Source organism: Haliotis cracherodii, unplaced genomic scaffold (assembly GCF_022045235.1).
Source record: "Haliotis cracherodii isolate W230 unplaced genomic scaffold, xgHalCrac1.p SCAF_1, whole genome shotgun sequence".
Classification (NCBI taxonomy): domain Eukaryota; kingdom Metazoa; phylum Mollusca; class Gastropoda; order Lepetellida; family Haliotidae; genus Haliotis; species Haliotis cracherodii.
This window is the reverse complement of record NW_027266264.1, coordinates 1,409,778-1,436,131: the sequence shown is the minus strand read 5'-3', so window position 1 is coordinate 1,436,131 and position 26,354 is coordinate 1,409,778. Positions and strand designations below refer to the sequence as shown.

General features: G+C 44.9%; 1 protein-coding gene across 3 annotated transcripts in view; it reads left to right on the top strand.

Annotated features, from left to right (window-relative positions):
- LOC139471199 (OTU domain-containing protein 7B-like) overlaps positions 1 to 26,041 on the top strand; it is a 31,428-nt gene extending 5,387 nt beyond the window's left edge. For 2 of the 3 annotated variants that reach the window (XM_071253487.1, XM_071253495.1), the window contains exons 2-9: positions 13,299 to 13,460; positions 13,584 to 14,312; positions 16,685 to 16,906; positions 17,960 to 18,058; positions 18,383 to 18,510; positions 21,077 to 21,210; positions 21,530 to 21,819; positions 22,718 to 26,041. In XM_071253487.1, coding sequence (XP_071109588.1) covers positions 13,361 to 13,460; positions 13,584 to 14,312; positions 16,685 to 16,906; positions 17,960 to 18,058; positions 18,383 to 18,510; positions 21,077 to 21,210; positions 21,530 to 21,819; positions 22,718 to 24,132 — 3,117 coding nt within the window. In that variant the 5' untranslated portion in view covers positions 13,299 to 13,360 and the 3' untranslated portion in view covers positions 24,133 to 26,041. The remainder of the gene's footprint in view (positions 1 to 13,298; positions 13,461 to 13,583; positions 14,313 to 16,684; positions 16,907 to 17,959; positions 18,059 to 18,382; positions 18,511 to 21,076; positions 21,211 to 21,529; positions 21,820 to 22,717) is intronic. The other variant, XM_071253503.1, reaches the window with a different exon arrangement.
- The last annotated feature ends 313 nt before the right edge of the window (positions 26,042 to 26,354 follow it).

The following is a 26,354-nucleotide window of genomic DNA, read 5'->3' as shown; positions in this document are numbered from 1 at the left end:
TCTTGTCCAGACTTTATTACTTTAGACCATAGACATATAGGAGGAATATTGCATACAATGGAGCCTAACAAACACTCTCTGCACGCAGTATTCATACATGTTCTGTCACTGTCTGCTCCTGTCGCTGATGTTGTATTGGTCTATGACTTTCACTCCAGGAACATGCATGACGGGGGTAGATTTAACAACAAATTTGTAGGGAGCCAGCAGGGCTTGCTCCATTTAAAAGTTACTGGCCCTTCTCCAAACTAACTGGCCTACAACTAAATGGCGGAGGCCACAAAGTGGCTGAACCTGAGGCAGAGCTCCAGATAACTTTTTGAGGAATTGAGTTTTTACTTGAAGGTTTCTATTTTATTTGGGTTATTACATTTTTCATTGGGTAACAAATATTTTTTCACTCATCTGTTCATCACTCTATTGGGTTTCCCCAAAATGAGCTAAAATTTTGAGATTTAAAAAAAATAAAAATATGTTTCTGTTGTATATACATGATATAAGGATTCTAACTAAAGGCTTGACTCGGAAAGTAAATTAGCTTTTAATTGTGTTTTGGATATTAGCACCATTGTACACATGCTGAAAAAGCTTCATTGTGTATTTTAGCGACATGTTTTTATAATTTGAGTTTTTCATTTAATGCATGGGTTTCTGTACGCAAGTTAATTGAAAGTAATTGTGTTTTGAATATTTTGGGGGGTATTTTACGCACAGCTTATCTGTAGCTCTGCTGAGGGCTTGTTGGCACCTAGCAGTGTGCTCAAAATTTTAGAACTTCTCACCCCTAAAATGTTTTTTCCTTCGCCCTGAGATTAAATCCTCTTCCATTTGCCACATTTCAAGGCAATTTTTGAGCAAATAAAGAAGTTGTCAATATTACAAAATGGCGTCTGGTTGACATTCTACCGAGGTGATCCATTCAATAAAATTAAACATACACAGAGAAGGGGGGAAATCTTGATTAGCCAGACGGGCTATCTGCTTCACGTTTCAGAAAGCCCTTTGTAATTTTAACTGGCCATGGGCCAATGGGCCAGCAGTTAAATCGATCCCTGCTTGAACATGATGGAGCTAATATAAGCGGAGTACTCAAGTGTTATGAGGTATTCATATTAAGCTGTGGAGTATTTACTTAGTGTGGAATGTGATTATATGCAGTAAGTGGTTGTTTTTAGACCTAATCTGATATGTGGCAAGACGTCAGTGATCAGGATTCAGATTGTTTGTATGTTCAGTGGAGGTCAGCTGCATGTCCCGAGACTCCTGTCTCGTAGACACCCTCTCTCCTGGTCAGTCTATTGCTGCTTCCTGCAGGTACATTTGGAGCTTGTTGTAATTACAATTTAATAAATATCAAATGAAGATACATGGTATGGCACCTGTGTGGTTTTGTGGTTTTCATTTTGCCTTGGAATTTTTAAATACAGGACTTATGTTATAATGGGGTAATTGTTATAATGAGGGAATGTTGTTTGTGGTGGTACAGGTGTACAGTCGCCATGTGTCTTTCATTGCCAGGGTCATTTCAGGATAATTGGTGACAGCTGTAGTTGTTTGAGTTGTCAGTTGACCAGGAGGTGATGGTAGGGTGAGGGTTGAAAGGAATGTCCCTGTACAGGTCCACAGTTACAAGTTTCATTACAGTCAGTGACAGATTTAATGGGGACTGGGGTCCTTGAGATCTTCATTCAGGGTTTTACCTTGATTTACAAACCTCCAGCGATGTCATCAGTGAAAGAAACTAACATTTTTACGCCACTTGTCCTTATAATGAAGACATATAGTACAAATCCTCAAAATTGGCAAATTTCAACTTGTCCTTATGATATCTTAACTATTGGGCTGTAGTTATTGGCAAGGACTACAGGACTAGTGCCAAGTTCTATCGCTGGTCATGTTTTCCAGTCAGGTTAAGTCTCATACAGGGATGTTATAATAATATCCCCAGGATTTTATATTTTTCATGATATTTAAAACCCTCATCCATGGGGCTGGCGTCCCCCCCCGCTGATTTTATCCTGCAGATGCAGGTTTTAAATATCATAAGAATATAAAATCCCTCAGACCCTCAGTAGTTACTTTCAAGGGTTCTTACTACTTCTTATGTAAATATGAAGGAGCTGTTAAAGTAAAGAAATAGTGTCATAAGATTTGATAATTACAAAGTTTACTTACAGGACCTGTATATTCCTTGTTATGAATTTTGTACAGTGAATTTTATTGTGCATCCATTGAGACACAGTAACTGCATCGTGTCAAACCCTGTGCTGTTGTAAAGACACAGTAACTGCATCGTGTCAAACCCTGTGCTGTTGTATAGACACAGTAACTGCATCATGTCAAACCCTGTGCTGTTGTAAAGACACAGTAACTGCATCGTGTCAAACCCTGTGCTGTTGTATAGACACAGTAACTGCATCATGTCAAACCCTGTGCTGTTGTATAGACACAGTAACTGCATCATGTCAAACCCTGTGCTGTTGTATAGACACAGTAACTGCATCGTGTCAAACCCTGTGCTGTTGTATATGAGACTAGAGACCCCCAAATCTACAACTGTTTAAATTAGACTTGAGTTATGTGCATGATGTGAGGATGATGAGTGGGTGTGTATTTGTATGTATCCCAAGACTGACGTTTCAATCAGCTATGTGAAGGAGTGACTTTAAGATTCAACACTGCATCGGCTTTAACCTTAGCTCTTTGGAGACTTGCTATCATAGCAAACTTTAATACAGGATGATGCAAAATGATATGATTAATTTCAAGTTGTTGTATTTCAATGGCAGGTATCACAAAGACACAACGACCCCAGTGTGGAAAACTTCAAGCACTGAATCACTTATTAAAATGCTGAGATTGCATCTGCCTTACGCTTGACTTGTTTGTCTTTTTGAAGCAACAAAATCATTGAACAAGTCCAGCACTGCCAGCCTCTCCCGTAGGATGGCTTCATTTAGACTTTCACAAGTCGCTAAGGCAATGATTATTAGTTTATATCATAATTTCTAGATTATGTAAATAAGAACAAGTTGTCCCTATAAGAGACTGGAGGCCTTTGTCCACACATCTAGACTTGCCTATTAGGAGGATAGAATTTCTACACATCCATGGACTTTTCTTTCAGTACAGCCTTGGAGCAAGGCTAGAGTTGATTGTTTGATGAGCTTTGATTCAACACAGCTGTATGCCTGTCCCTTGTAAGGCATGGTTGCTGGCTCCACCTAATCTAGACTGACACATTCGATACTTGGGGTCATCCTGACCCCTATGTTACCAGAAGCTCCTGCATAATGAGTAGACTTGGGACATGTTTTGTTGAGGTGTGCAGCCTGTGCCAAAGAGTTACGAGCCCGCAAGCCAGATTATGTTTTGCAGATTTATTTTCAGTTTTATCTGAACATATAGGCTTACTTTACCTAATCTTACTAACAATGATGAATATTGCATCAAACCTGGTCTCAGACTAGAAGCTGAAGACTTGTTATACCACAACTGACTTTACCATGTTTACTCTTTTGCCAAAGAAAACGAATGCCATGGTCCAGTGTTTGGAACAAGTGCCTGCCCCTTGGCTTGTGGCAGACCTGTAGATCTTGTGTCAGGCCGTAGTTTCAAAGTTGTATGGGTCCTTATGGCCTGCAGTTGATTTATGTCGATTTATTTGTCACAGTAAAATACAGTATTTTTTAATTAAGGCCACACAAGTTTAGTTGCAGCCTGCAGCTACTAAAGTGGATCCTGATGGCAGTCGGGCATTTTTTAAAAATTTCGTATACTGCAGGCAAATTTCTGTAACTTGGTCATGTTAACATTGAAGTGGCTCCCAAGTGGGATGGTGGGTCTGTTGGTCAGTTTGCGACTTGGTCATGTTAACATTGAAGTGGCTCCCAAGTGGGATGGTGGGTCTGTTGGTCAGTTTGCGACTTGGTCATGTTAACATTGGAGTGGCTCCCAAGTGGGATGGTGGGTCTGTTGGTCAGTTTGCGACTTGGTCATGTTAACATTGAAGTGGCTCCCAAGTGGGATGGTGGGTCTGTTGGTCAGTTTGCGACTTGGTCATGTTAACATTGAGGTGGCTCCCAAGTGGGATGGTGGGTCTGTTGGTCAGTTTGCGACTTGGTCATGTTAACATTGGAGTGGCTCCCAAGTGGGATGGTGGGTCTGTTGGTCAGTTTGCGACTTGGTCATGTTAACATTGAAGTGGCTCCCAAGTGGGATGGTGGGTCTGTTGGTCAGTTTGCGACTTGGTCATGTTAACATTGGAGTCGCTCCCAAGTGGGATGGTGGGTCTGTTGGTCAGTTTGCGACTTGGTCATGTTAACATTTAAGCGGCTCCCAAGTGGGATGGTGGGTCTGTTGGTCAGTCTGCGAACTAGTCATGTTAACATTGGAGTCGCTCCCAAGTGAGATGGCATTTCTGTTGGTTAGCCTGTGCACTCACTCACTCACTCACTCACTCACTCACTCACATTCTGAATGTAGCCAATGTTGGCTGGGGTAACTTTGTTCATAATGCCCCTGTGATTTCATGGATTGATTGGCATGGTATGCAAATCCAAATAACTATTAGTTACACATTCCTCGGGCACCCTATGTCTATTGTTCTGTTTACCACAGAATTGTCCAAATAAATTAGTTTTTGAACTCAGAAAATAGTCCATTCTAGGATTGCTACCAGCTTGCCTGGTGCTGCATGTTCTAGTGCCAGGTTGACTGTGTTTTGTAGCCCCTGTTTGTGTCAACAAGGAAGTGTAACCTACCATTTGTGTAACAAGCGATTACGTAGAGATGTTCCGAGAAGGACTAGCAATGTCTCATGTCCTGAAGCATAATGTAGAATAGATGTTTCAGTTTCTAGGTATCAAGTTTAAACTCAACTTTTCACCAACTGGTTTTATTTTTTTCAATTTCTTATTATTTTTGTTTAAATTCTCACAGTTTCCTCATGATTAGCAATATAGAATTTATATTGATTGTATTCTGTTATGGTTTGTTGCAAATCTGACTTTTGACTGACACATGTTTGTAACCATGGTAACTGGCAGTGAGTGATGGAGGCAAGGAGGAGGGAATGCACTGTGAGTAGTTCATCAAAAACTGATGCAAGTGTCAATCATCATGAAGGCACTCATTTCAAGATATGAATGTCTATATTTCCTGTTACCCTTAGTAAGTAGCAGTCAAGTGCTCTCGTGTGCATGTTGATAACATCTTGATAACACTCACAATATGTGTAATAGTCCTCCTTTTCACAGACTACATGTACAAGGAAACAGGGCTGTCACGATAGGACTATCTCCTGTCGTGACACATACCATGATACTTTAGTCATGATACTATATGTATCATGAAACTTATTTCGTTGCAATTGTGCATAAAGTATTATATTTTATGGGGCATAAACTCTGTTAAAAAAGCTTGTAACTTCTTGAATCATGTTAAATATCTGGTCTCGTATTTGGAATTAAAATGTCTCATTTCAATCAATAAATTTATTTCGACCCGTGAAGAAAAGGTCTTCAGCAACCCATGTTTGTGACTATGACTATGCTTGTCGTAAGAGGCTAATAAAGGCATTGGGTGGACAGGCTTGCTGACTTGGTTGATGCATGTCATTGTATCCCAATTTCGTGGATCGATACTCGTGATGTCAGTCACTGGATTGTCTGGTCCAGACTCGATTATATACAGACCACCGTCATATAGCTGGAATATTGCTGAGTGTGGCGTTAAACAACAAACAAACAATAATTTATTTCAGATAAAATTGGAGTGGCAACATAAGTATTTTCTAATATTAAATACAATAGTACAAAAGCAAATATGCGAAATACCTCACATGTGCACCTAAAATTAAATATATTTAATATGAATGGATTGACCCATGTGTGAAACGATGCCGGATTAAAAGATGAATCGATACTGGTAAGTGATTATCAAATATTGTATCACTTGAGAATACATGTATTATTGATACATCAATGTATTGGTGAATCGTGACATCCCTAGAAGGAAATAACTGTTCACCTGATCAAAGCAGTAATGATGTGATACCAGTCAAGTTTGAACCCACTACTTGTTAAGCTAGAAACGTGTGTGCGTAGTGGTAAATTTTGTGCAAGGACACAAACATCCTACAGATGGACCATTTAAACATAGACTAAATACAACAGAAAGTGAACTATTTACTTCATCGCCAATTAAGTCTATTTCAACAAATCTACAAAGACATATTATCTTGTTACCATATTTCTTCAACTGGTAAATATTAAACCATTGTGACAAATTTTACAGATGATCACAAGTTACCTGTCAAAGCCCAGACTAAACAATGACTTGCCCTGTTCCAGTTTGCCATCAAGTAATAGTTGGCTGCTTGTGGGGCTAATCAGTGCTTTCAGCCACGCTCAGCATACAGCCTTAGACTGCAGCAGCACTCTGGAATCAGATCCACTTCAACAGGCCCAGATAGCAGAATTCAGCTGAAAGCTGAGATCAATCCAGCCAATTAGTTCATTGTTATGCTTGCACCAAGTGTATCAGGCCCCTGTCAAACATGGGTTTCACTAGTCAGCTCTATGATGTACCTTACTGAAAACTTCCTTTGTGTGGCAGGCAATTGATTGTAGGGTCCAGCACATTGCAACACAGTGAACAGTATTGCCGACAGTTACATTGCTGCCTCTAGCCCCGAAAAGGGACACTATGTCCACCTTGAACTTAATCAGAACCAGTGTTCCTGTTTTCCGGTAATTACCAGTCTTATACCGGTAAAACTAGGCTTTGACTGGTACTTCATGTGACTGCCAGTCCCTGTGGACCGGCAAATAAAGTACCTTATAAACATGATAAATCTTTGTTTTACAACAAAATATCAGCAATATTGATATATATTATTTAAACGAAGTCAACTTGTCTGTTATCATCAGGGTTCCCCTTGTCTATTTTTAGTGCAAGGAAATAACATTTTGCTTTGCTTCGAGGTTAACGATATATTTGTGAGGACTTAAAAAAAAGAGGGAATATTAAAAAAAAGAGAAAAAATTTGACTAAACTTGTGACACAATGGATGAAAATAGTGATGTTTTCACCACTAACTTTCATTTGTAATTATTGGTTTTACAGTTATTAAAGCAGACAAGTAAGGTATGAATCAATATTTTTACTTGTTCAACTGTGATCTATAATTGTATCGAGAAGTTAAAAATTGCAATCCACAGATGCATCAGCGTATCGTCCCTCTGCTAGTCTTTATTGCTGCACATCTCCCGACATCTGCACAGCTGTTTCCAGGAAATATCCCACTGGTTTGGAGTCTAGTGATCTTGACACGTGTTGGCGGAGTATAACTCAGTTGAGCTGGTGTCATGGTTCAGATTGGTAATCATGTTGTGATTGTTATGGCTTCTTTGGTAAATACAGATTGTTATTAACACTGAGTCATTCCAACCTGACTCTTTGTTGCGCTATGCCTGTCGTATGTTCCTGTCGCTGCTGTGTCCCCGAGGCAGGGGTGGTGAGGAGTGCTTACCACCTGTGTACATGTACATGTTGTTTTGGAATGAGTAATATTTGCTGTGACCACGATGACTTATCAACAGTGTAGGAGGCAATCCAGGCTATATGCGACAGTCCTAGATGTCTACTGTCTGAGACACCAGCCAAATATGTGTGTTAATCAGGAAGACCGCAGTGACACAGGTAACACTGTAATTAGCAGTGATTAAATCCACAATGGTAAGGACGCAGGTAAAGCTAGTTGACAGTGGTAAAGACACAATTAAAACTGTAGTTGAGAATGGTAAAGACACACATAAATCAGTAGTTGACAATGGTAAAGACACACATAAATCAGTAGTTGACAATGGTAAAAATACAATTAAAACTGTAGTTGACAATGGTAAAAATACAATTAAAACTGTAGTTGACAATGGTAAAAATACAATTAATACTGTAGTTGACAATGGTAAAAATACAATTAAAACTGTAGTTGACAACGGTAAAGACACAGGTAAATTGGTTGTTGACAATGGTTAACATGGTTAAGACACAGGTAAATCATTAGTTGACAATAGTAAAGACACGTAAATCAGTAGTTGACAATGGTAAAAATACAATTAAAACTGTAGTTGACAATGGTAAATACACAATTAAAACTGTAGTTTACAATGGTAAATACACAATTAAAACTAGTTGACAATGGTAAATACACATGTAATACTGTAGTTGACAATGGTAAATACACATGTAATACTGTAGTTGACAATGGTAAATACACAATTAAAACTGTAGTTGACAATGGTAAATGTTGGATTTGTTGACAGGCTCTTTTCGGTGTTACATACTGGAGTTAAAAAACTGAGTGGAAAATCAAAACTGAATATCTGCATGTATACATGTTCACCCCCAGTGTGAGGGAGTGGATGGGTTCGCCCCCAGTGTGAGGGAGCGGATGGGTTCACCCCAGTGTGAGGGAGTGGAGGGATTCACCCCCAGTGTGAGGGAGTGGATGGGTTCACCCCCAGTGTGAGGGAGTGGAGGGATTCACCCCCAGTGTGAGGGAGTGGAGGGATTCACCCCCAGTGTGAGGGAGTGGATGGGTTCACCCCAGTGTGAGGGAGTGGATGGATTGGCCCCCAGTGTGAGGGAGTGGATCGGTTCGCCCCCCAGTGTGAGGGAGTGGATGGGTTCGCCCCCAGTGTGAGGGAGTGGATGGGTTCGCCCCCAGTGTGAGGGAGTGGATGGGTTCACCCCTAGTGTGAGGGAGTGGATGGGTTCGCCCCCAGTGTGAGGGAGTGGATGGGTTCACCCCCAGTGTGAGGGAGTGGATGGGTTCGCCCCCAGTGTAAGGGAGTGGATGGGTTCACCCCTAGTGTGAGGGAGTGGATGGGTTCACCCCTAGTGTGAGGGAGTGGATGGGTTCGCCCCCAGTGTGAGGGAGTGGATGGGTTCGCCCCCAGTGTGAGGGAGTGGATGGGTTCGCCCCCAGTGTGAGGGAGTGGATGGGTTCGCCCCCAGTGTGAGGGAGTGGATGGGTTCACCCCCAGTGTGAGGGAGTGGATGGGTTCGCCCCCAGTGTGAGGGAGTGGATGGGTTCACCCCCAGTGTGAGGGAGTGGATGGGTTCGCCCCCAGTGTAAGGGAGTGGATGGGTTCACCCCTAGTGTGAGGGAGTGGATGGGTTCACCCCTAGTGTGAGGGAGTGGATGGGTTCGCCCCCAGTGTGAGGGAGTGGATGGGTTCGCCCCCAGTGTGAGGGAGTGGATGGGTTCGCCCCCAGTGTGAGGGAGTGGATGGGTTCGCCCCCAGTGTGAGGGAGTGGATGGATTCACCCCCAGTGTGAGGGAGTGGATGGGTTCGCCCCCAGTGTGAGGGAGTGGATGGGTTCGCCCCCAGTGTGAGGGACTGGATGGGTTCGCCCCCAGTGTGAGGGAGTGGATGGATTCACCCCCAGTGTGAGGGAGTGGATGGATTCACCCCCAGTGTGAGGGAGTGGATGGGTTCGCCCCCAGTGTGAGGGACTGGATGGGTTCGCCCCCAGTGTGAGGGAGTGGATGGGTTCACCCCAAGTGTGAGGGAGTGGAGGGATTCACCCCCAGTGTAAGGGACTGGATGGGTTCGCCCCCAGTGTGAGGGAGTGGAATCGTTCGCCCCCAGTGTGAGGGAGTGGATGGGTTCACCCCAGTGTAAGGGAGTGGATGGATTCACCCCCAGTGTGAGGGAGTGGAGGGGTTCGCCCCCAGTGTGAGGGAGCGGATGGGTTCGCCCCCAGTGTGAAGGAGTGGATGGGTTCGCCCCCAGTGTGAGGGAGCGGATGGGTTCGCCCCCAGTGTGAGGGAGTGGATGGGTTCACCCCTAGTGTAAGGGAGTGGATAGGTTCGCCCCCAGTGTGAAGGAGTGCATGGGTTCACCCCCAGTGTGAAGGAGTGGATGGGTTCGCCCCCCAGTGTGAGGGAGTGGATGGATTCACCCCCAGTGTAAGGGAGTGCATGGGTTCGCCCCCAGTGTGAGGGAGTGCTTGGGTTCGCCCCCAGTGTGAGGGAGTGGATGGGTTCGCCCCCCAGTGTGAGGGAGTGGATGGATTCACCCCCAGTGTGAAGGAGAGGATAGGTTTGCCCCCAGTGTAAGGGAGAGGATGGGTTCACCCCCAAAGTGAGGGAGTGGATCGGTTCGCCCCCCAGTATGAGGGAGTGGATGGGTTCACCCCCAGTGTGAGGGAGTGGATAGGTTCGCCCCAAGTGTGAGGGAATTGATGGGTTCGCCCCCAGTGTGAAGAAGTGGATGGGTTCGCCACAAGTGTGAGGGAGTGGATGGGTTCACCCCAAGTGTGAAGGAGTGGAGGGGTTCGCCCCAAGTGTGAGGGAGTGGATGGGTTCACCCCAGTGTGAGGGAGTGGATGGATTCACCCCCAGTGTGAGGGAGTGGATGGATTCACCCCCAGTGTGAGGGAGTGGATGGATTCACCCCCAGTGTGAGGGAATGGATGGGTTCACCCCCAGTGTGAAGGAGTGGACGGATTCACCCCCAGTGTGAAGGAGTGGATGGATTCACCCCCAGTGTGAAGGAGTGGATGGATTCACCCCCAGTGTGAAGGAGTGGATGGATTCGCCCCCAGTGTGAAGTAGTGGATGGATTCGCCCCCAGTGTGAGGGAGTGGAAGGGTTCGCCCCGAGTGTGAGGGAGTGAAGGGGCTCGCCCCCAGTGTGAAGGAGTGGATGGGTTTCGCCCCCAGTGTGAGGGAATGGATGGGTTCGCCCCCAGTGTGAGGGAGTGGATGTGTTCGCCCCCCAGTGTGAAGGAGTGGATGGATTCACCCCCAGTGTGAGGAAGTGGATGGGTTCACCCCCAGTGTGAAGGAATGGAGGGATTCACCCCCAGTGTGAGGGAGTGGATGGATTCACCCCCAGTGTGAGGGAGTGGAGGGGTTCGCCCCCAGTGTGAGGGAGTGGAGGGATTCACCCCCAGTGTGAGGGAGTGGAGGGGTTCACCCCCAGTGTGAAGGAGTGGATGGGTTCACCCCAGTGTGAAGGAGGGGATGGATTCCCCCCCAGTGTGAGGGAGTGGATGGATTCACCCCCAGTGTGAAATAGTGGATGGATTCACCCCCGGTGTAAGGGAGTGGAGGAGTTCACCCAAGTGTGAAGGAGTGGATGGGTTCACCCCCACTGTGAGGGAGTGGATGGGTTCGCCCCCAGTGTAAGGGAGCGGCTGGGTTCACCCCCAGTGTGAGGGAGAGGATGGATTCACCCCCAGTGTGAAGGAGTGGAGGGATTCACCCCCAGTGTGAGGGAGTGGATGGGTTCGCCCCCAGTGTGAGGGAGAGGATGGATTCACCCCCAGTGTGAGGGAGTGGATGGGTTCGCCCCAAGTGTGAGGGAGTGGAGGGATTCACCCCCAGTGTGAGGGAGTGGAGGGGTTCGCCCCCAGTGTGAAATAGTGGATGGATTCACCCCCGGTGTAAGGGAGTGAAGGAGTTCACCCAAGTGTGAAGGAGGGGATGGGTTCACCCCCACTGTGAGGGAGTGGAGGGGTTCACCCCCAGTGTGAAGGAGTGGATGGATTCACCCCCAGTGTAAGGGAGCGGATGGGTTCACCCCAGTGTGAAGGAGTGGATGGATTCACCCCCAGTGTAAGGGAGTGGACGGGTTCACCCCCAGTGTGAGGGAGTGGGTGGATTCACCCCCAGTGTGAAGGAGTGGAGGGTGGAAAAGTACTATGGGCTGGCTAAAAAGATCCATAATCGGAATTATCCTCGATGGGAATAAATGTTAACGATTATAGATATGAAATTGTTGTCATCAAAAATCACTTAGATAAACTATTGATGAAATAAAATTTAGATTTTGTGAAACAGACTTGCTAATGCCAATAATATCAATTGTCGAAGACGGAAAGCAACTGTTTTTGTTAAATCTCAAATGTCCACAAAGTAATCCATGCAAAATTAAATGTGTCACTGCCCTCCAGTTAGTGTGAAATATGTTGATTTCTTTCGGGACTTTCTTGCACATTGGCTTCATTTTACCTCACTTATATTTATTGATAATTGATCGAAATTTAGTGATTATCAATCTCTATAATCTATATCAATAGCCAGTCCTTGTTTCATCACAATTGCACATAACATTTTCAGTGAAACGCACTGTCATATATGACTTGGCACATGATCAGCCTCATCGATGTCATTGGGGTGCCTTGTGATCCGGAGGATTCATGACATCACTGAGTGTTGACATGTCATTGGATTAATTGGTTGTGTTGATTGGCTCTCTTTTTTGTCTTATCAATCGCTATTTGCTTTCAGTACTTTTTCGCAACTAAAGCTGCTTTGTTTGAACATGGATGAAATTGTAACATAATGTAAGAAAATAACTTAATCCTTCTTGTATCATGGAGTTATTGAATCTCGTTTCAGGAAAAATGTTTCACATGTGCCTTTATCATGTTTATGGCAAATGCTTTAGACAAATGAAATGAAACGTATGGCCAGGGAACTAATGTCCATGTGTTTGTATGGCCAGAGAGCTGATGTCCATGTGTTTGTATGTCCAGGGAACTGATGTCCATGTGTTTGTATGTCCAGAGAGCTGATGTCCATGTGTTTGTATGTCCAGAGAACTGATGTCCATGTGTTTGTATGTCCAGAGAGCTGATGTCCATGTGTTTGTATGGCCAGGGAACTGATGTCCATGTGTTTGTATGGCCAGGGAACTGATGTCCATGTGTTTTTATGTCCAGAGAGCTGATGTCCATGTGTTTGTATGTCCAGAGAGCTGATGTCCATGTGTTTGTATGTCCAGAGAGCTGATGTCCATGTGTTTGTATGTCCAGAGAGCTGATGTCCATGTGTTTGTATGTCCAGAGAACTGATGTCCATGTGTTTGTATGTCCAGAGAGCTGATGTCCATGTGTTTGTATGGCCAGGGAACTGATGTCCATGTGTTTGTATGTCCAGAGAGCTGATGTCCATGTGTTTGTATGTCCAGAGAGCTGATGTCCATGTGTTTGTATGGCCAGGGAACTGATGTCCATGTGTTTGTATTACCAGGGAACTGATGTCCATGTGTTTGTATGTCCAGAGAGCTGATATCCATGTGTTTGTATGGCCAGGGAACTGATGTCCATGTGTTTGTATGTCCAGAGAGCTGATGTCCATGTGTTTGTATGTCCAGGGAACTGATGTCCATGTGTTTGTATGTCCAGAGAGCTGATGTCCATGTGTTTGTATGGCCAGAGAACTGATGTCCATGTGTTTGTATGTCCAGAGAGCTGATGTCCATGTGTTTGTATGTCCAGAGTGCTGATGTCTGGTGGCGAGGCCAGTGTGTGAGAGTTGACCATGACTCACTCCAGCGGCCATGACGGACACTCTCAACCGCCAGACCAAGACTCGGATTCTGGAAGAGCTAGTTCGAAACACAGGAGCAGACAGGGACTTCGCCCTCGGGCTTCTGCAAGGTGAGTACTAACCTGGTGTGTCTGAAGTCTATCCGGGGATTGATTCTATTAGCAGTGCTCCATGCTGTCATGCTGGGAACCATTTCTAACCCAACACCTACATGAACCACCCATCTGTTTCAGAGCACAACTGGCAGCTTCAGGACACCTACAAGAGGATAGAAAACCTGTGTTTTGATTCAGTACAGAAGGCCAGAAATATGCAAAACCATCCAAATAACCGAGGCACTCCCATCCCTGTTCATCACATGGGAACCGCCCCGAGGTCATTGCCTGGCCAGCGGGGAGGGGGAGCGTTCCCCCCCAGTATCACAAACACAGGGGTGGGGAGGGCTGGGGGATACACCGTTACATCTGCCCGACCGGGCTACGACACTATGCCCATTCAGAGTCACACCATGGCCCATTCAGGCTTCCCCATTGTCTCAGATGATCTTCAACAAAACACAACGCCAAGGTCACAAGTAGATCAAGCTTATCGACCCACAGAGAGAATAGTACCTATCCATGTGGAGAGAGGGCCTGCTGTCAAGCTACCCGCGCCCTCGCTCCCACAATCTCAGACCCGGTCCAATGAACCCCGACCCTTTCAGCACCAGCAGTATCAACAGCAGCAACAGCAGCAGCCATCTCCACAGCAGCACCATAGGGTCCTGCCCAACCCTTCACCACAGCAAGGCTTCCGGCCCCCGCCGTTCCAGCGCCAAACCCATGTCCAGGAGTCCATGCCCCTCTCACTGGAGGAGCAGAAGGCTCAGAAAGCCATGCCGCCTCCCCCGGCGCCCGGACCCTCAGACAAACCCAAGGACGCCAGCAATGTCACCTCAGGCAGCAAACCAGCTGGAGATCACAGTAAGTTGGTAGTGTGTTAGAACCAGATGCAGAGAATCTTAACCTCTTATCTTTGGATGTCTGATATATCAACACAAGTTTGGTCTTAAGGGTGTGATTCTGTTCATCATCCAAAATCATTCATCAACTTGTTCAGTTTGTAGACAATAATAACCTGTGTCTTGAGTGGAAAAAGTACAGCTCATCAGCTTCAGTGGCATAGAGAAGTGATGTCATTTAATTGTGACGTCAGGAGGGTTAGAAATTTGCACTAGTCTTTCGGTCCTTGCCAACTGCCCAATAGTTAAGGTATCATAAGGACTAGCAGACATTTGCCCTTTTTAAGGCTTTTGCTATTTGTTATCATTATAAGGACTAGCGGACTAAAACTGCTAGTTTTCAATCACTGGTCAGGGTAACACAATGGTCTGCAAGGTATTATGATTTGTCTGTGTATCTGTCAGTGTATCTGTCGATGTATCCATCGGTGTAAGTGTTGGTGTATGTGTCGGTGTAAATGTTGGTGTATCTGTGGGGGTATGTGTCGGTGTATCTGTCGATGTATGTGTCTGTGAATCTGTCCTTGTATGTGTCGCTGTAAGTGTTGGTGTAAATGTTGGTGTATCTGTGGGTGTATGTGTCTGTGTATGTGTCGGTGTATCTGTTGATGTATGTGTCTGTGAATCTGTCGGTGTATGTGTCAGTGTATCCATCAGTGTATCTGTCTATGTATGTGTCGATGTAAGTGTCGGTGTATCCATCGGTGTATGTGTCGGTGTATCCATTGGTTTATCCGTCGGTGTATGTGTCGGTGTATCTGTCTGTGTATCTGTCAGTGTATCTGTCGGTGTATGTGTCAGTGTATCTATCGGTAATGATTCGGTGTATCCCGTCGGTGTATGTCGGTGTATCTGTGGGTGTATGTCGGTGTATCTGTGGGTGTATGTCGGTGTATCTGTCGGTGTATCTATCGGTGTATCTATCGGTAATGATTCGGTGTATGTGTCGGTGTATGTGTTGGTGTATCTGTCGGTAATGTGTCAGTGTATCTGTCAGTGTATCTGTCGGTGTATGTGTCGGTGTATCTATCAGTAATCTGTCAGTGTATCTGTCGGTGTATCTGTCGGTGTATCTGTCAGTGTATCTATCAGTAATCTGTCGGTGTATGTGTCAGTGTATCTATCGGTAATGATTCGGTGTATGTGTCGGTGTATCTATCAGTAATCTGTCAGTGTATCTGTCGGTGTATGTGTCAGTGTATCTATCGGTAATGATTCGGTGTATGTGTCGGTGTATGTATCGGTAATGTGTTGGTGTATCTGTCGGTGTATGTGTCAGCAACCGATGTTGTGTCAGTGTATGTGTCGGTGTATCTATCGGTAATCTGTCAGTGTATCTGTCGGTGTATCTGTTGGTGTATGTGTCAGTGTATCTATCGGTAATGATTCGGTGTATGTGTCGGTGTATGTATCGGTAATGTGTTGGTGTATCTGTCGGTGTATGTGTCAGCAACCGATGTTGTGTCAGTGTATGTGTCGGTGTATCTATCGGTAATCTGTCAGTGTATCTGTCGGTGTATGTGTCGGTGTATCTATCAGTAATCTGTCAGTGTATCTGTCGGTGTATGTGTCAGTGTATCTATCAGTAATGATTCGGTGTATGTGTCAGTGTATCTGTCGGTGTATGTGTCAGCAACCGATGTTGTGTCAGTGTATGTGTCGGTGTATCTATCGGTAATCTGTCAGTGTATCTGTCGGTGTATCTATCGGTAATCTGTCAGTGTATCTGTCGGTGTATGTGTCGGTGTATCTATCGGTAATGATTCGGCGTATGTGTCAGTGTATGTGTCGGTGTATCTGTCGGTGTATGTGTCGGTGTATCTATCAGTAATCTGTCAGTGTATCTGTCGGTGTATCTGTCGGTGTATCTATCGGTAATGATTCGGTGTATCTGTCGGTGTATCTGTCGGTGTATGTGTCGGTGTATCTATCAGTAATCTGTCAGTGTATCTGTCGGTGTATCTGTCGGTGTATGTGTCAGTGTATCTATTGGTAATGATTCGGTGTATGTGTCGGTGTATGTATCGGTAATGTGTTGGTGTATCTGTCGGTGTATGTGTCAGCAACCGATGTTGTGTCAGTGTATGTGTCGGTGTATCTGTCAGTGTCAGCCTACAGCAACCCTGAGTTGAGGATCAACGTTCAATTTGAACACTTTTGTGACATAAATGTAACCATGGTAACAGTTATAACTGGCGTAAACCCCATTCTGTTATCATTGCTCTTCACAATTACTGTGGTATTTATAACCATTGTTACAGTGAATTAGGATTTAATGGATTGTGTGTATTGACATTTGGACATCCCTTTTGAAATATGTATTTTTTTCCACAGCTCCTAAATTAAAGCGAGGAATTTCCAATATAATGGAGAATGTGAACTTGGTGTCGGAGGCCAGATCGAGTGTGCTTCATGACATTGAGGAGGACAGCCACGATCACATGTACCTGCTGACCTTCCTGCTCCCAGACCTGACAGTTTACTCCGAGGACTTCAGGGCCTACCTAGAGAAGGACCTGATCGAGACTTCCACTCTCGTGTCTCTGGAGCAAGCAGGTTGGCGCCATTTGGGGGAGGATGTTGTGATGCAAACTGTTATTGACCAATGCAGTGTATATGATTGACCCATGCTGTGATGGTGTGTATGATTGACCCATGATGTGATGGTGTGCATGATTGACCCATGCTGTGATGGTGTGGATGATTGACCCATGCTGTGATGGTGTGGATGATTGACCCATGCTGTGATGGTGTGTATGATTGACCCATGCTGTGATGGTGTGCATGATTGACCCATGCTGTGATGGTGTGTATGATTGACCCATGCTGTGATGGTGTGTATGATTGACCCATGCTGTGATGGTTTGTATGATTAAACCATGCTGTGATGGTGTGTATGATCGACCCATGATGTGATGTTGTGTATGATTGACCCATGCTGTGATGGTGTGTATGATTGACCCATGCTGTGATGGTGTGTATGATTGACCCATGCTGTGATGGTGTGTATGATTGAACCATGCTGTGATGGTGTGTATGATTGAACCATGCTGTGATGGTGTGTATGATTGACCCATGCTGTGATGGTGTGTATGATTTACCCGTGCTGTGATGGTGTGTATGATTGACCCATGCTGTGATGGTGTGTATGATTGACCCATGTTGTGATGGTGTAGATGATTGACCCATTCTGTGATGTTGTAGATGATTGACCCATGCTGTGATTGTGTTGATGATTGATCCATGTTGTGGTAGAGTACATGATTGGCCAATGTTGTGGTAGTGTGTATGATTGACCCATGCTGTGATGGTGTAGATGATTGACCCATTCTGTGATGTTGTAGATGATTGACCCATGTGATGGTGTGTATGATATATCGATGCTGTGATGGTGTGTATGATATGTCCATGCTGTGATGGTGTGGATGATTGACCCATGCTGTGATGGTGTGGATGATTGACCCATGCTGTGATGGTGTAGATGATTGACCCATGCTGTGATGGTGTGTATGAATGGTCGAATCTGTAATTGTATGTTTGTGCTTTACCCAATCTATGATAGATCCATGGTGCGGTGATATGTTTGTGATGATTTGTTTGTGGTTGCAGGGAGACTGAACTGGTGGGCGGAGATGAGGATCTGTCAGCGCCTTCTTCCCATGGCCACCTCCGGAGATGGCAACTGCCTCCTCCACGCTGCGTCACTAGGTACTGTACACACCAGGCAATGTACTGAACTGTTCCAGACACTGTTACTGGCATGTAGCCAGCATGAGATGATAGTGGTGCTTGGTAGATATGCAGCCATTTCCTTTGATAAAAGGGTTATTTCTGTACACTACATAAGACATTCTGATGGTGACATTGGTGGCCATGCTGTACAGATGCAGCTTAGCATCCTAGATGATTCATTGAACACATATGACAGTCATTTGCAACATGTTTATATCACACTATTTTTAGAATTCTGCCATGAATTGATAAATATTCGAACCTTGACAGACAGACTGACAGACTCTATTGTGTTGACAGCCATGTGGGGCATCCATGACAGGCAGCTGATACTTCGCAATGCTCTCTACGCCAAGATGACAAGGGGGAGCTGTAAGGATAACTTGTACAGGCGTTGGAGGTGGCAGCAGACACTCTCAAATAAAGAGGTGAGTTGCTACAGCAGACACTCTCAAATAGAGGTGAGTTGCTAAAGCAGACACTCTCAAATAGAGGTGAGTTGCTACAGCACACACTCTCAATTAAAGAGGTGAGTTGCTACAGCAGACACTCTCAATTAAAGGGGTGAGTTGCTACATCAGACACTCTCAAATAAAGAGGTGAGTTGCTACAGCAGACACTCTCAAATAAAGAGGTGAGTTGCTACAGCAGACGCTCTCAAACAAAGAGGTGAGTTGCTACAGCAGACACTCTCAAATAAAGAGGTGAGTTGCTACAGCAGACACTCTCAAAAAGAGGTGAGTTGCTACAGCAGACACTCTCAAATAAAGATATGAGTTGCTACAGCAGACACTTTCAAAAAGAGGTGAATTGCTACAGCAGATACTCTCAATTAAAGAGGTGAGTTGCTTCAGCAGACACTCTCAAATAGAGGTGAGTTGCTTCAGCAGACACTCTGAAATAAAGAGGTGAGTTGCTACAGCAGACACTCTCAAATAAAGAGGTGAGTTGCTACAGCAGACACTCTCAAATAAAGAGGTGAGTTGCTACAGCAGACGCTCTCAAATAAAGAGGTGAGTTGCTACAGCAGACGCTCTCAAAAAGAGGTGAATTGCTACAGCAGACACTCTCAAATAAAAAGGTGAATTGCAACAGCAGTCTCAAATAGAGGTGAGTTCCTACAGCAGACACTCTCAAATAAAGAGGTGAGTTGCTACAGCAGACACTCTCAAATAGAGGTGAGTTGCTACAGCAGACAGTCTCAAAAAGAGGTGAGTTGCTACAGCAGACACTCTGAAATAAAGAGGTGAGTTGCTACAGCAGACAGTCTCAAATAAAGAGGTGAATTGCTACATCAGACACTCTGAAATAAAGAGGTGAGTTGCTACAGCAGACACTCTCAAAAAGAAATGAATTGCTACAGCAGACACTCTCAAATAAAGAGGTGAGTCGCTACAGCAGACACTCTCAAATAGAGGTGAGTTTCTACATCAGACACTCTCAAATAAAGAGGTGAATTGCTACAGCAGACACTCTCAAATAAAGAGGTGAGTCGCTACAGCAGACACTCTCAAATAGAGGTGAGTTGCTACATCAGACACTCTCAAATAAAGATGTGAGTTGCTACAGCAGACACTCAAATAGAGGTGAGTTGCTACATCAGACACTCTCAAATAAAGATATGAGTTGCTACAGCAGACACTTTCAAAAAGAGGTGAATTGCTACAGCAGACACTCTCAAAAAGAAATGAATTGCTACAGCAGACACTCTCAAATAAAGAGGTGAGTCGCTACAGCAGACACTCTCAAATAGAGGTGAGTTGCTACATCAGACACTCTCAAATAAAGAGGTGAATTGCTACAGCAGACACTCAAATAAAGAGGTGAGTCGCTACAGCAGACACTCTCAAATAGAGGTGAGTTGCTACATCAGACACTCTCAAATAAAGATGTGAGTTGCTACAGCAGACACTCAAATAGAGGTGAGTTGCTACATCAGACACTCTCAAATAAAGATATGAGTTGCTACAGCAGACACTTTCAAAAAGAGGTGAATTGCTACAGCAGATCTTCTCAATTAAAGAGGTGAGTTGCTACAGCAGACAGTCTCAAAAAGAGATGAGTTGCTACAGCAGACACTCTGAAATAAAGAGGTGAGTTGCTACAGCAGACAGTCTCAAATAAAGAGGTGAATTGCTACATCAGACACTCTGAAATAAAGAGGTGAGTTGCTACAGCAGACACTCTCAAAAAGAAATGAATTGCTACAGCAGACAATCTCAAATAAAGAAGTGAGTTGCTACAGCAGTCTCAAATAGAGGTGAGTTCCTACAGCAGACACTCTCAAATAAAGAGGTGAGTCGCTACAGCAGACACTCTCAAATAGAGGTGAGTTGCTACATCAGACACTCTCAAATAAAGAGGTGAATTGCTACAGCAGACACTCTCAAATAAAGAGGTGAGTCGCTACAGCAGACACTCTCAAATAGAGGTGAGTTGCTACATCAGACACTCTCAAATAAAGATGTGAGTTGCTACAGCAGACACTCAAATAGAGGTGAGTTGCTACATCAGACACTCTCAATTAAAGAGGTGAGTTGCTTCAGCAGACACACTCAAATAAAGAGATGAGTTGCTTATTCTTGTTGTTACCACGTATTCTATGACTGCAAAATTGATATTAAAAAAAGCCTTGCAAATGATTGCAGTTGCAATAGATATGAGGATATGAATTAAAGACCTGCTATGAATATACCCCAGGGGAGTTCCAAGTTTGGGATATACCCCAGGGGAGATCCCAGTCAGGTATATACCCTGGGTGAGATCCAAGCCTGGGATATAGCCCAAGGGAGCTCCCAGTTAGGGATATACCCTGGGGGAGTTCCCAATCAGGGATATGGTCCAAGGGAGCTCCCAGTCAGGGATATAAGCCAGGGGAGCTCCCAGTCAGGGATATAGCCCAGCAGAGATCCCAGTCAGGGATGAAGGTCAAGGTCATTATCTTGCTATGGCTTACAGTTTGATGTGGAAGTATGTCTTGACTGTGTGTTGCAGTCCGGCCTGGTATTGTCTGAAGAGGAGTGGCAGGCGGAATGGGACAATCTGTTGAAGCTTTCATCCCCCACGCCACGCACATTTCCTGAAACAACAAAGAGAATCAGCTGCTGTGACAGTCCGGTCACTCATGGGTAAATACAACATTGTTGTTTACATCGTAGGACAATCTTTTTAGAATCTAATCTTAGTGCTCGCTGAGGACATCACATTTTACAGGTCAAGTCAGGATGAACCTTTATCCGACCAATGTTTTCTACTCATGCAACCTTGTAAGGCTAACACGAGGCATTCCGAACAACAGTTAGAGGCTGTATGGCTTATTCAGTTAACAGAGTTGTGGCCCTTTGTTGACATTGTACGTGTTTACAGTCATTATTGCCTCTCCATGATTATATCTTATCAGCCCTGACACAAAATGTCCTAAAATAATATTTGGAGAGTGTGTTTCAGCAACACGTCATGTGACCCAGTGGTGTACGAGAGTCTGGAGGAGTTCCATGTGTTTGTGTTGGCCCATGTGCTGCAGAGACCAATCATTGTTGTTGCTGACACTGTCCTAAAGGACTCAGGAGGAGAGGCCCTAGCCCCCATACCATTCGGAGGGATTTATCTCCCCTTGGAGTGTGAGGCGAAGATGTGTTACCGCTCCCCTCTGCTGCTGACATATGATGCTGCACACTTCTCCGCACTGGTTCCCATGGAGCAGGAGGTCTCGCCTGATGACAAACCCTTCCTCCCCAGTAAGTGCATTTCTCACCTTGCCAACCTTGTGTCAGTGGACCCATGGGGATACTGGTTTAGAATATAGATCTCCACCTACCTATGCTTGTCAGGAGAGGTGACGACACTTAGGGATCCTGGTTTAGAATATAGATCTCCACCTACCTATGCTTGTCAGGAGAGGTGACGACACTTAGGGATCCTGGTTTAGAATATAGATCTCCACCTACCTATGCTTGTCAGGAGAGGTGACAACCCTTAGGGATCCCGGGTAAAATATAGGTCCCAAGCAACCTATGCTTGTCAGGAGAGGTGACAACCCTTAGGGATCCCGGGTAGAATATAGGTCCCAAGCAACCTATGTTTGTCAGGAGAGGTGACAACCCTTGGGGATCCCGGGTAAAATATAGGTCCCTAGCAACCTGTGCTTGTCAGGAGAGTCGACAAACCTAAGGGATCCCAGGTAGAATATAGGTCCCTAGCAACCTGTATTTGTCAGGAGAGGCGACGACCCTTAGGGATCCCAGTTAAGAATATAGGTCCCCAGCAACCTGTGCTTGTCAGGAGAGGCGACAACCCTTAGGGATCCCAGTTAAGAATATAGGTCCCAAGCAACTTATGCTTGTCAGGAGAGGTGACAAGCCTAAGGGATCCCGAGTAGAATATAGGTCCCAAGCAACTTATGCTTGTCAGGAGAGGTGACAACCCTTAGGGATCCCAGTTAAGAATATAGGTCCCCAGCTTGTCATGTTTGAAGGGGGGAAGCCTAGTGGTTGAAGTGTTTGCATGCTGAAGACATTGGTTGAATCCCCACATAAGAACAGTGTATGAAGCCCATGCTCTATTTGTACCATCAGTGTTATGCCATGCTCATTCACTCAATCATAATCATGTTTTCACTTTTTCACTTTTCCGTAGAAAATGATGTTCCTGTTACAGTTGCGATCCCCCTGGTGGACCCCAATTTTCAGCTGCTTCCTCTTCATTTCCACATCGATCCTGGTCCTCGCTACGACTGGAACAAAGTCAACAGCAACAAGAAGGTGGCGGAGCTGACATCGGAAGACAAACTGAACCTGCTGCAGCAGTTCATGAATGTTGAGAAGCTGCAGATCCCGACCCTCGACACCGACTACGACAGCGACAGGCAGTCCTGCGGATCCTATGAGTCTGATGATAGCGTGGGATGTGTCGGGAACAAGGAGAAGAAGAAGGATGCCAAGGTGTCACAGCAGATGCACAGTGTGGCCAAACAGTTTGGGAGCATCGGTAAAAGCATGGGCAAGAAGATCAAGAAGAACTTCGGGAATATTGGTAAAGCCATGAAGAATATTGGTGACTCTGACAAAAGCAGTCGGCGCCAGTCTGTGGGGAGTGTCATCACTCAGAGCACGAAGGTTATTGCTACCATTGCTACTGATATTGGTCGTGATAGAGTGTGGTGTGCCAGACTCTCTGTCACAAGGACAAAGATGCAGCAGGAGCTTGTCAAGAACTATCTCCACACGTCCAAACAACGCTTTGAGAAGGACCGAGACTTGTGGCGGAAAAAGAATGAAGAGATTCGTAACCGAGTCAGCACCCATTCCATGGCCTCCACTGTGACTTGTGTGACCCCAGGCTGTCAGATGTTTGGCACAGCCGAGACTGCGTATCTGTGTTCCAAGTGTTACTCCCAACAGAAGCAGGAAGCCATCGATAAGGAGAAGCAGCGAGGGCAGTTTGTGTATAATACTTTCCCAGGCAGGAACAAGGGGGTGGAGGAAGCTACCATTGTCAAGTTGGGCAAGTCCAAGTTCTACACAGGGGTAGAGGATTATGGTCCTGACAGACCTGCTCTGCAGGATTCCAGACTGTCTGTAGTAGCTAACATGGACCGCCAGCAGTCTCGCTCTGTTGGTGATGTGTCCAAAATGGGCCAACATGGCCCCCATGCGCGCACCCCATCTCCCGACTATGACAATGTGGACTACAGGTTTACTGACCTTCAGCACCAAAGAAGATCCAGTTCCACTTACATTACTTCCAGCCAACCGGCTTCAAGACCACCAGTAGGTTACAACCAATCAGCTTTAAGGCCTCCATCTGGTCTTAGCCAAACGGTTTCGCGGCCAACATCAGGTGTCCAAATTCCAGCAGAGCTGTCCCAGTCTAATCCTCGGTTGACCACAGGACCTGCACAGGGCGGCCAGCGACAATACTCAAGTAACAGATGTAGAAACGATGGTTGTGATTTCTTTGGGAGTCCTGAGTTAGATCACCTCTGTTCTGGGTGTTACAAACAAAGGCAACAGTCTATGCACACGCAGGCCCGAGCACAGACTCGACTATAGCCCAGCTGATGGGGACCACAGCTCATTAAGGCCTCTCACCTTTAGTGTTGGGCAGCGGCATCCTCATGTACATGCTGTTACAGCAAGAAATATTCGTTTTAATTATTTCTGTTGTGTCTGATACTAAGATTAAGATCACTGCGTCCATGTAGGCTATATCTGTCTTGATTTTGGCAATTGTTATGTCTCAAAACATTTCTCTATTTGGATGATAATGTTATCATCTGGCAGGCGAGACTGTTGACACAAGTCAACATTGAAGTAAGTTATAAGTACATGGTTGCCCAATCACCTAGCGGCCTGGAGAAGCCCCGATGAGCTGATGGCACACTGTGCCTGGAGAAGCCCCGATGAGCTGATGGAACACTGTGCCTGAGATCCAGACCTAGTTTACAGCCTGTGAGAAGCCTTCACATTTCTCAGGCCAACTCCTCGTAGACACTGGTAGCATTATGTTGTGGAAGTGCATCTTCAATGCAATATCATTTCTAGGTTTCTACAGAAGTGTCACCGTTGTTACCACTATTGGTATTTGTAAGGGTGCTGCATGCTCGGTATCAGTAGAGTAGAGATCAATTCTGTATTTTAACATGTTCAAAGGAATCCACTTTTGTGTCCATGATTATTGTCCCGATACGCCTGTGTTCTCATGACATGGTTTTATGAAGTTTTTATTAACAGAATTTATGTTTACACAACATAATAGTTTCATCCCACATATTTATTGATTGTACATGACATGTCGGTGTGCACAGTTGGTGTTGTGTGTGGCATGACAGTCCGTGTATATACGTGTGTATATTTATTGTCGTCCATGTTTTACATGACTGGTTTGTGACATAGCTGGCCAGATACTGCAATCTCACTCCCGCTGATGTACAATTCATAGTAACCAACTTGGCCCTTTGTCCAAGTAATGTGAGTGCAACGACAGTTTTAGAAACCATAGGCTTACAAGTGAGGGAATACGGTTTTATGCCATTTTTAGCAATATTCCAGCAATATCACGATGGAGAACACCAGAAATGAGCTTCACATGTTGTGCCCATGTGGAAAATTGTAAATGGTCTTCGGCGTGACGAGCGAACGCTTTCACGCACTTGAGACAGTCATCACACTGATGTTGCTTTGTGGAGTCCAATTGAACGTAGTTGTTGATCTTGTTGAATGACTGATAATGTGAAGAGTACCTAGGTAAGGTTGAGCTGTGATGTAGCATATTAGAGTTATATATTTATTAATCCTCACTTACTTACTCTGTGTTCACTTACTGAAGTATATATCTATATCTATATATTATTTATTAACCATGTAGCAGGAAAATAAGATTTTTAAAAAAAATCTTTGATACTACGTGGTACAATTGTTCATGTTAAGCCAAACCTAAGTAGTGATGGTATTTAGTATATGTGTTACCATGGTTACCAGGGAACATTTTAATGTTTCCCTCAACATTTGAAGCCAATTCGATGAAGTGATGGGATGATCGTTTTTTGGTGTACTCTAATGCGTGGTGGATTGTGAAGATGAGTTTGGACTATCCAATCATATGTTACTTCTGGACTACACGTACGTTACGATGAGACTTACGATTCATACAGGGTCCGCCATACTTATGACATTCAGAATCATATACACTGGGTTTACACACTGGTGGTATATTTTTGTCTCATTTGTTGAAAGTCACATGACACCAAAGATTAAATGAATCTGTAGTTTTGTACTAAAATATTGTGAACTACATTCAGACATATCATCGTGTTTTTTGGAGATGCTTTGTTGATGTATTTACCCTGTTGTCTGCTTGTGGACAGTCAGCATGCTGGAGAGTTGACCTTTGTACTTACTGTTTCACGTCTTTGTAAGTACACTGGTATGTTGAGGTGACATTTATTGCTAACTATGGAAGCTCACTCGAGTCACTTTGGGTAGTTGTGACCCAGGTGTCATGGCACTGTTCTGCAGAGTCGGGTAGTGATTGAGTTTGCAGGCACCCATGCTTGTGGGGTTTCAGATTTCTCTGACATATGTTACTTCGGGCTTTCCTCCAACATTAAACAAACATGCAGTGATGTAACAGTTGATATCCCAACTCACTCACTCACTCAGTCCACCATGTTCTCATCATGTGTCAGTAGACATTCTAGTGAAGTGGTCAATCTAAGCATCTCATGAATGCGGCTTCCAGCCGAGTCAAGGTCAAGGTTGTTTAAAAAAAGGAA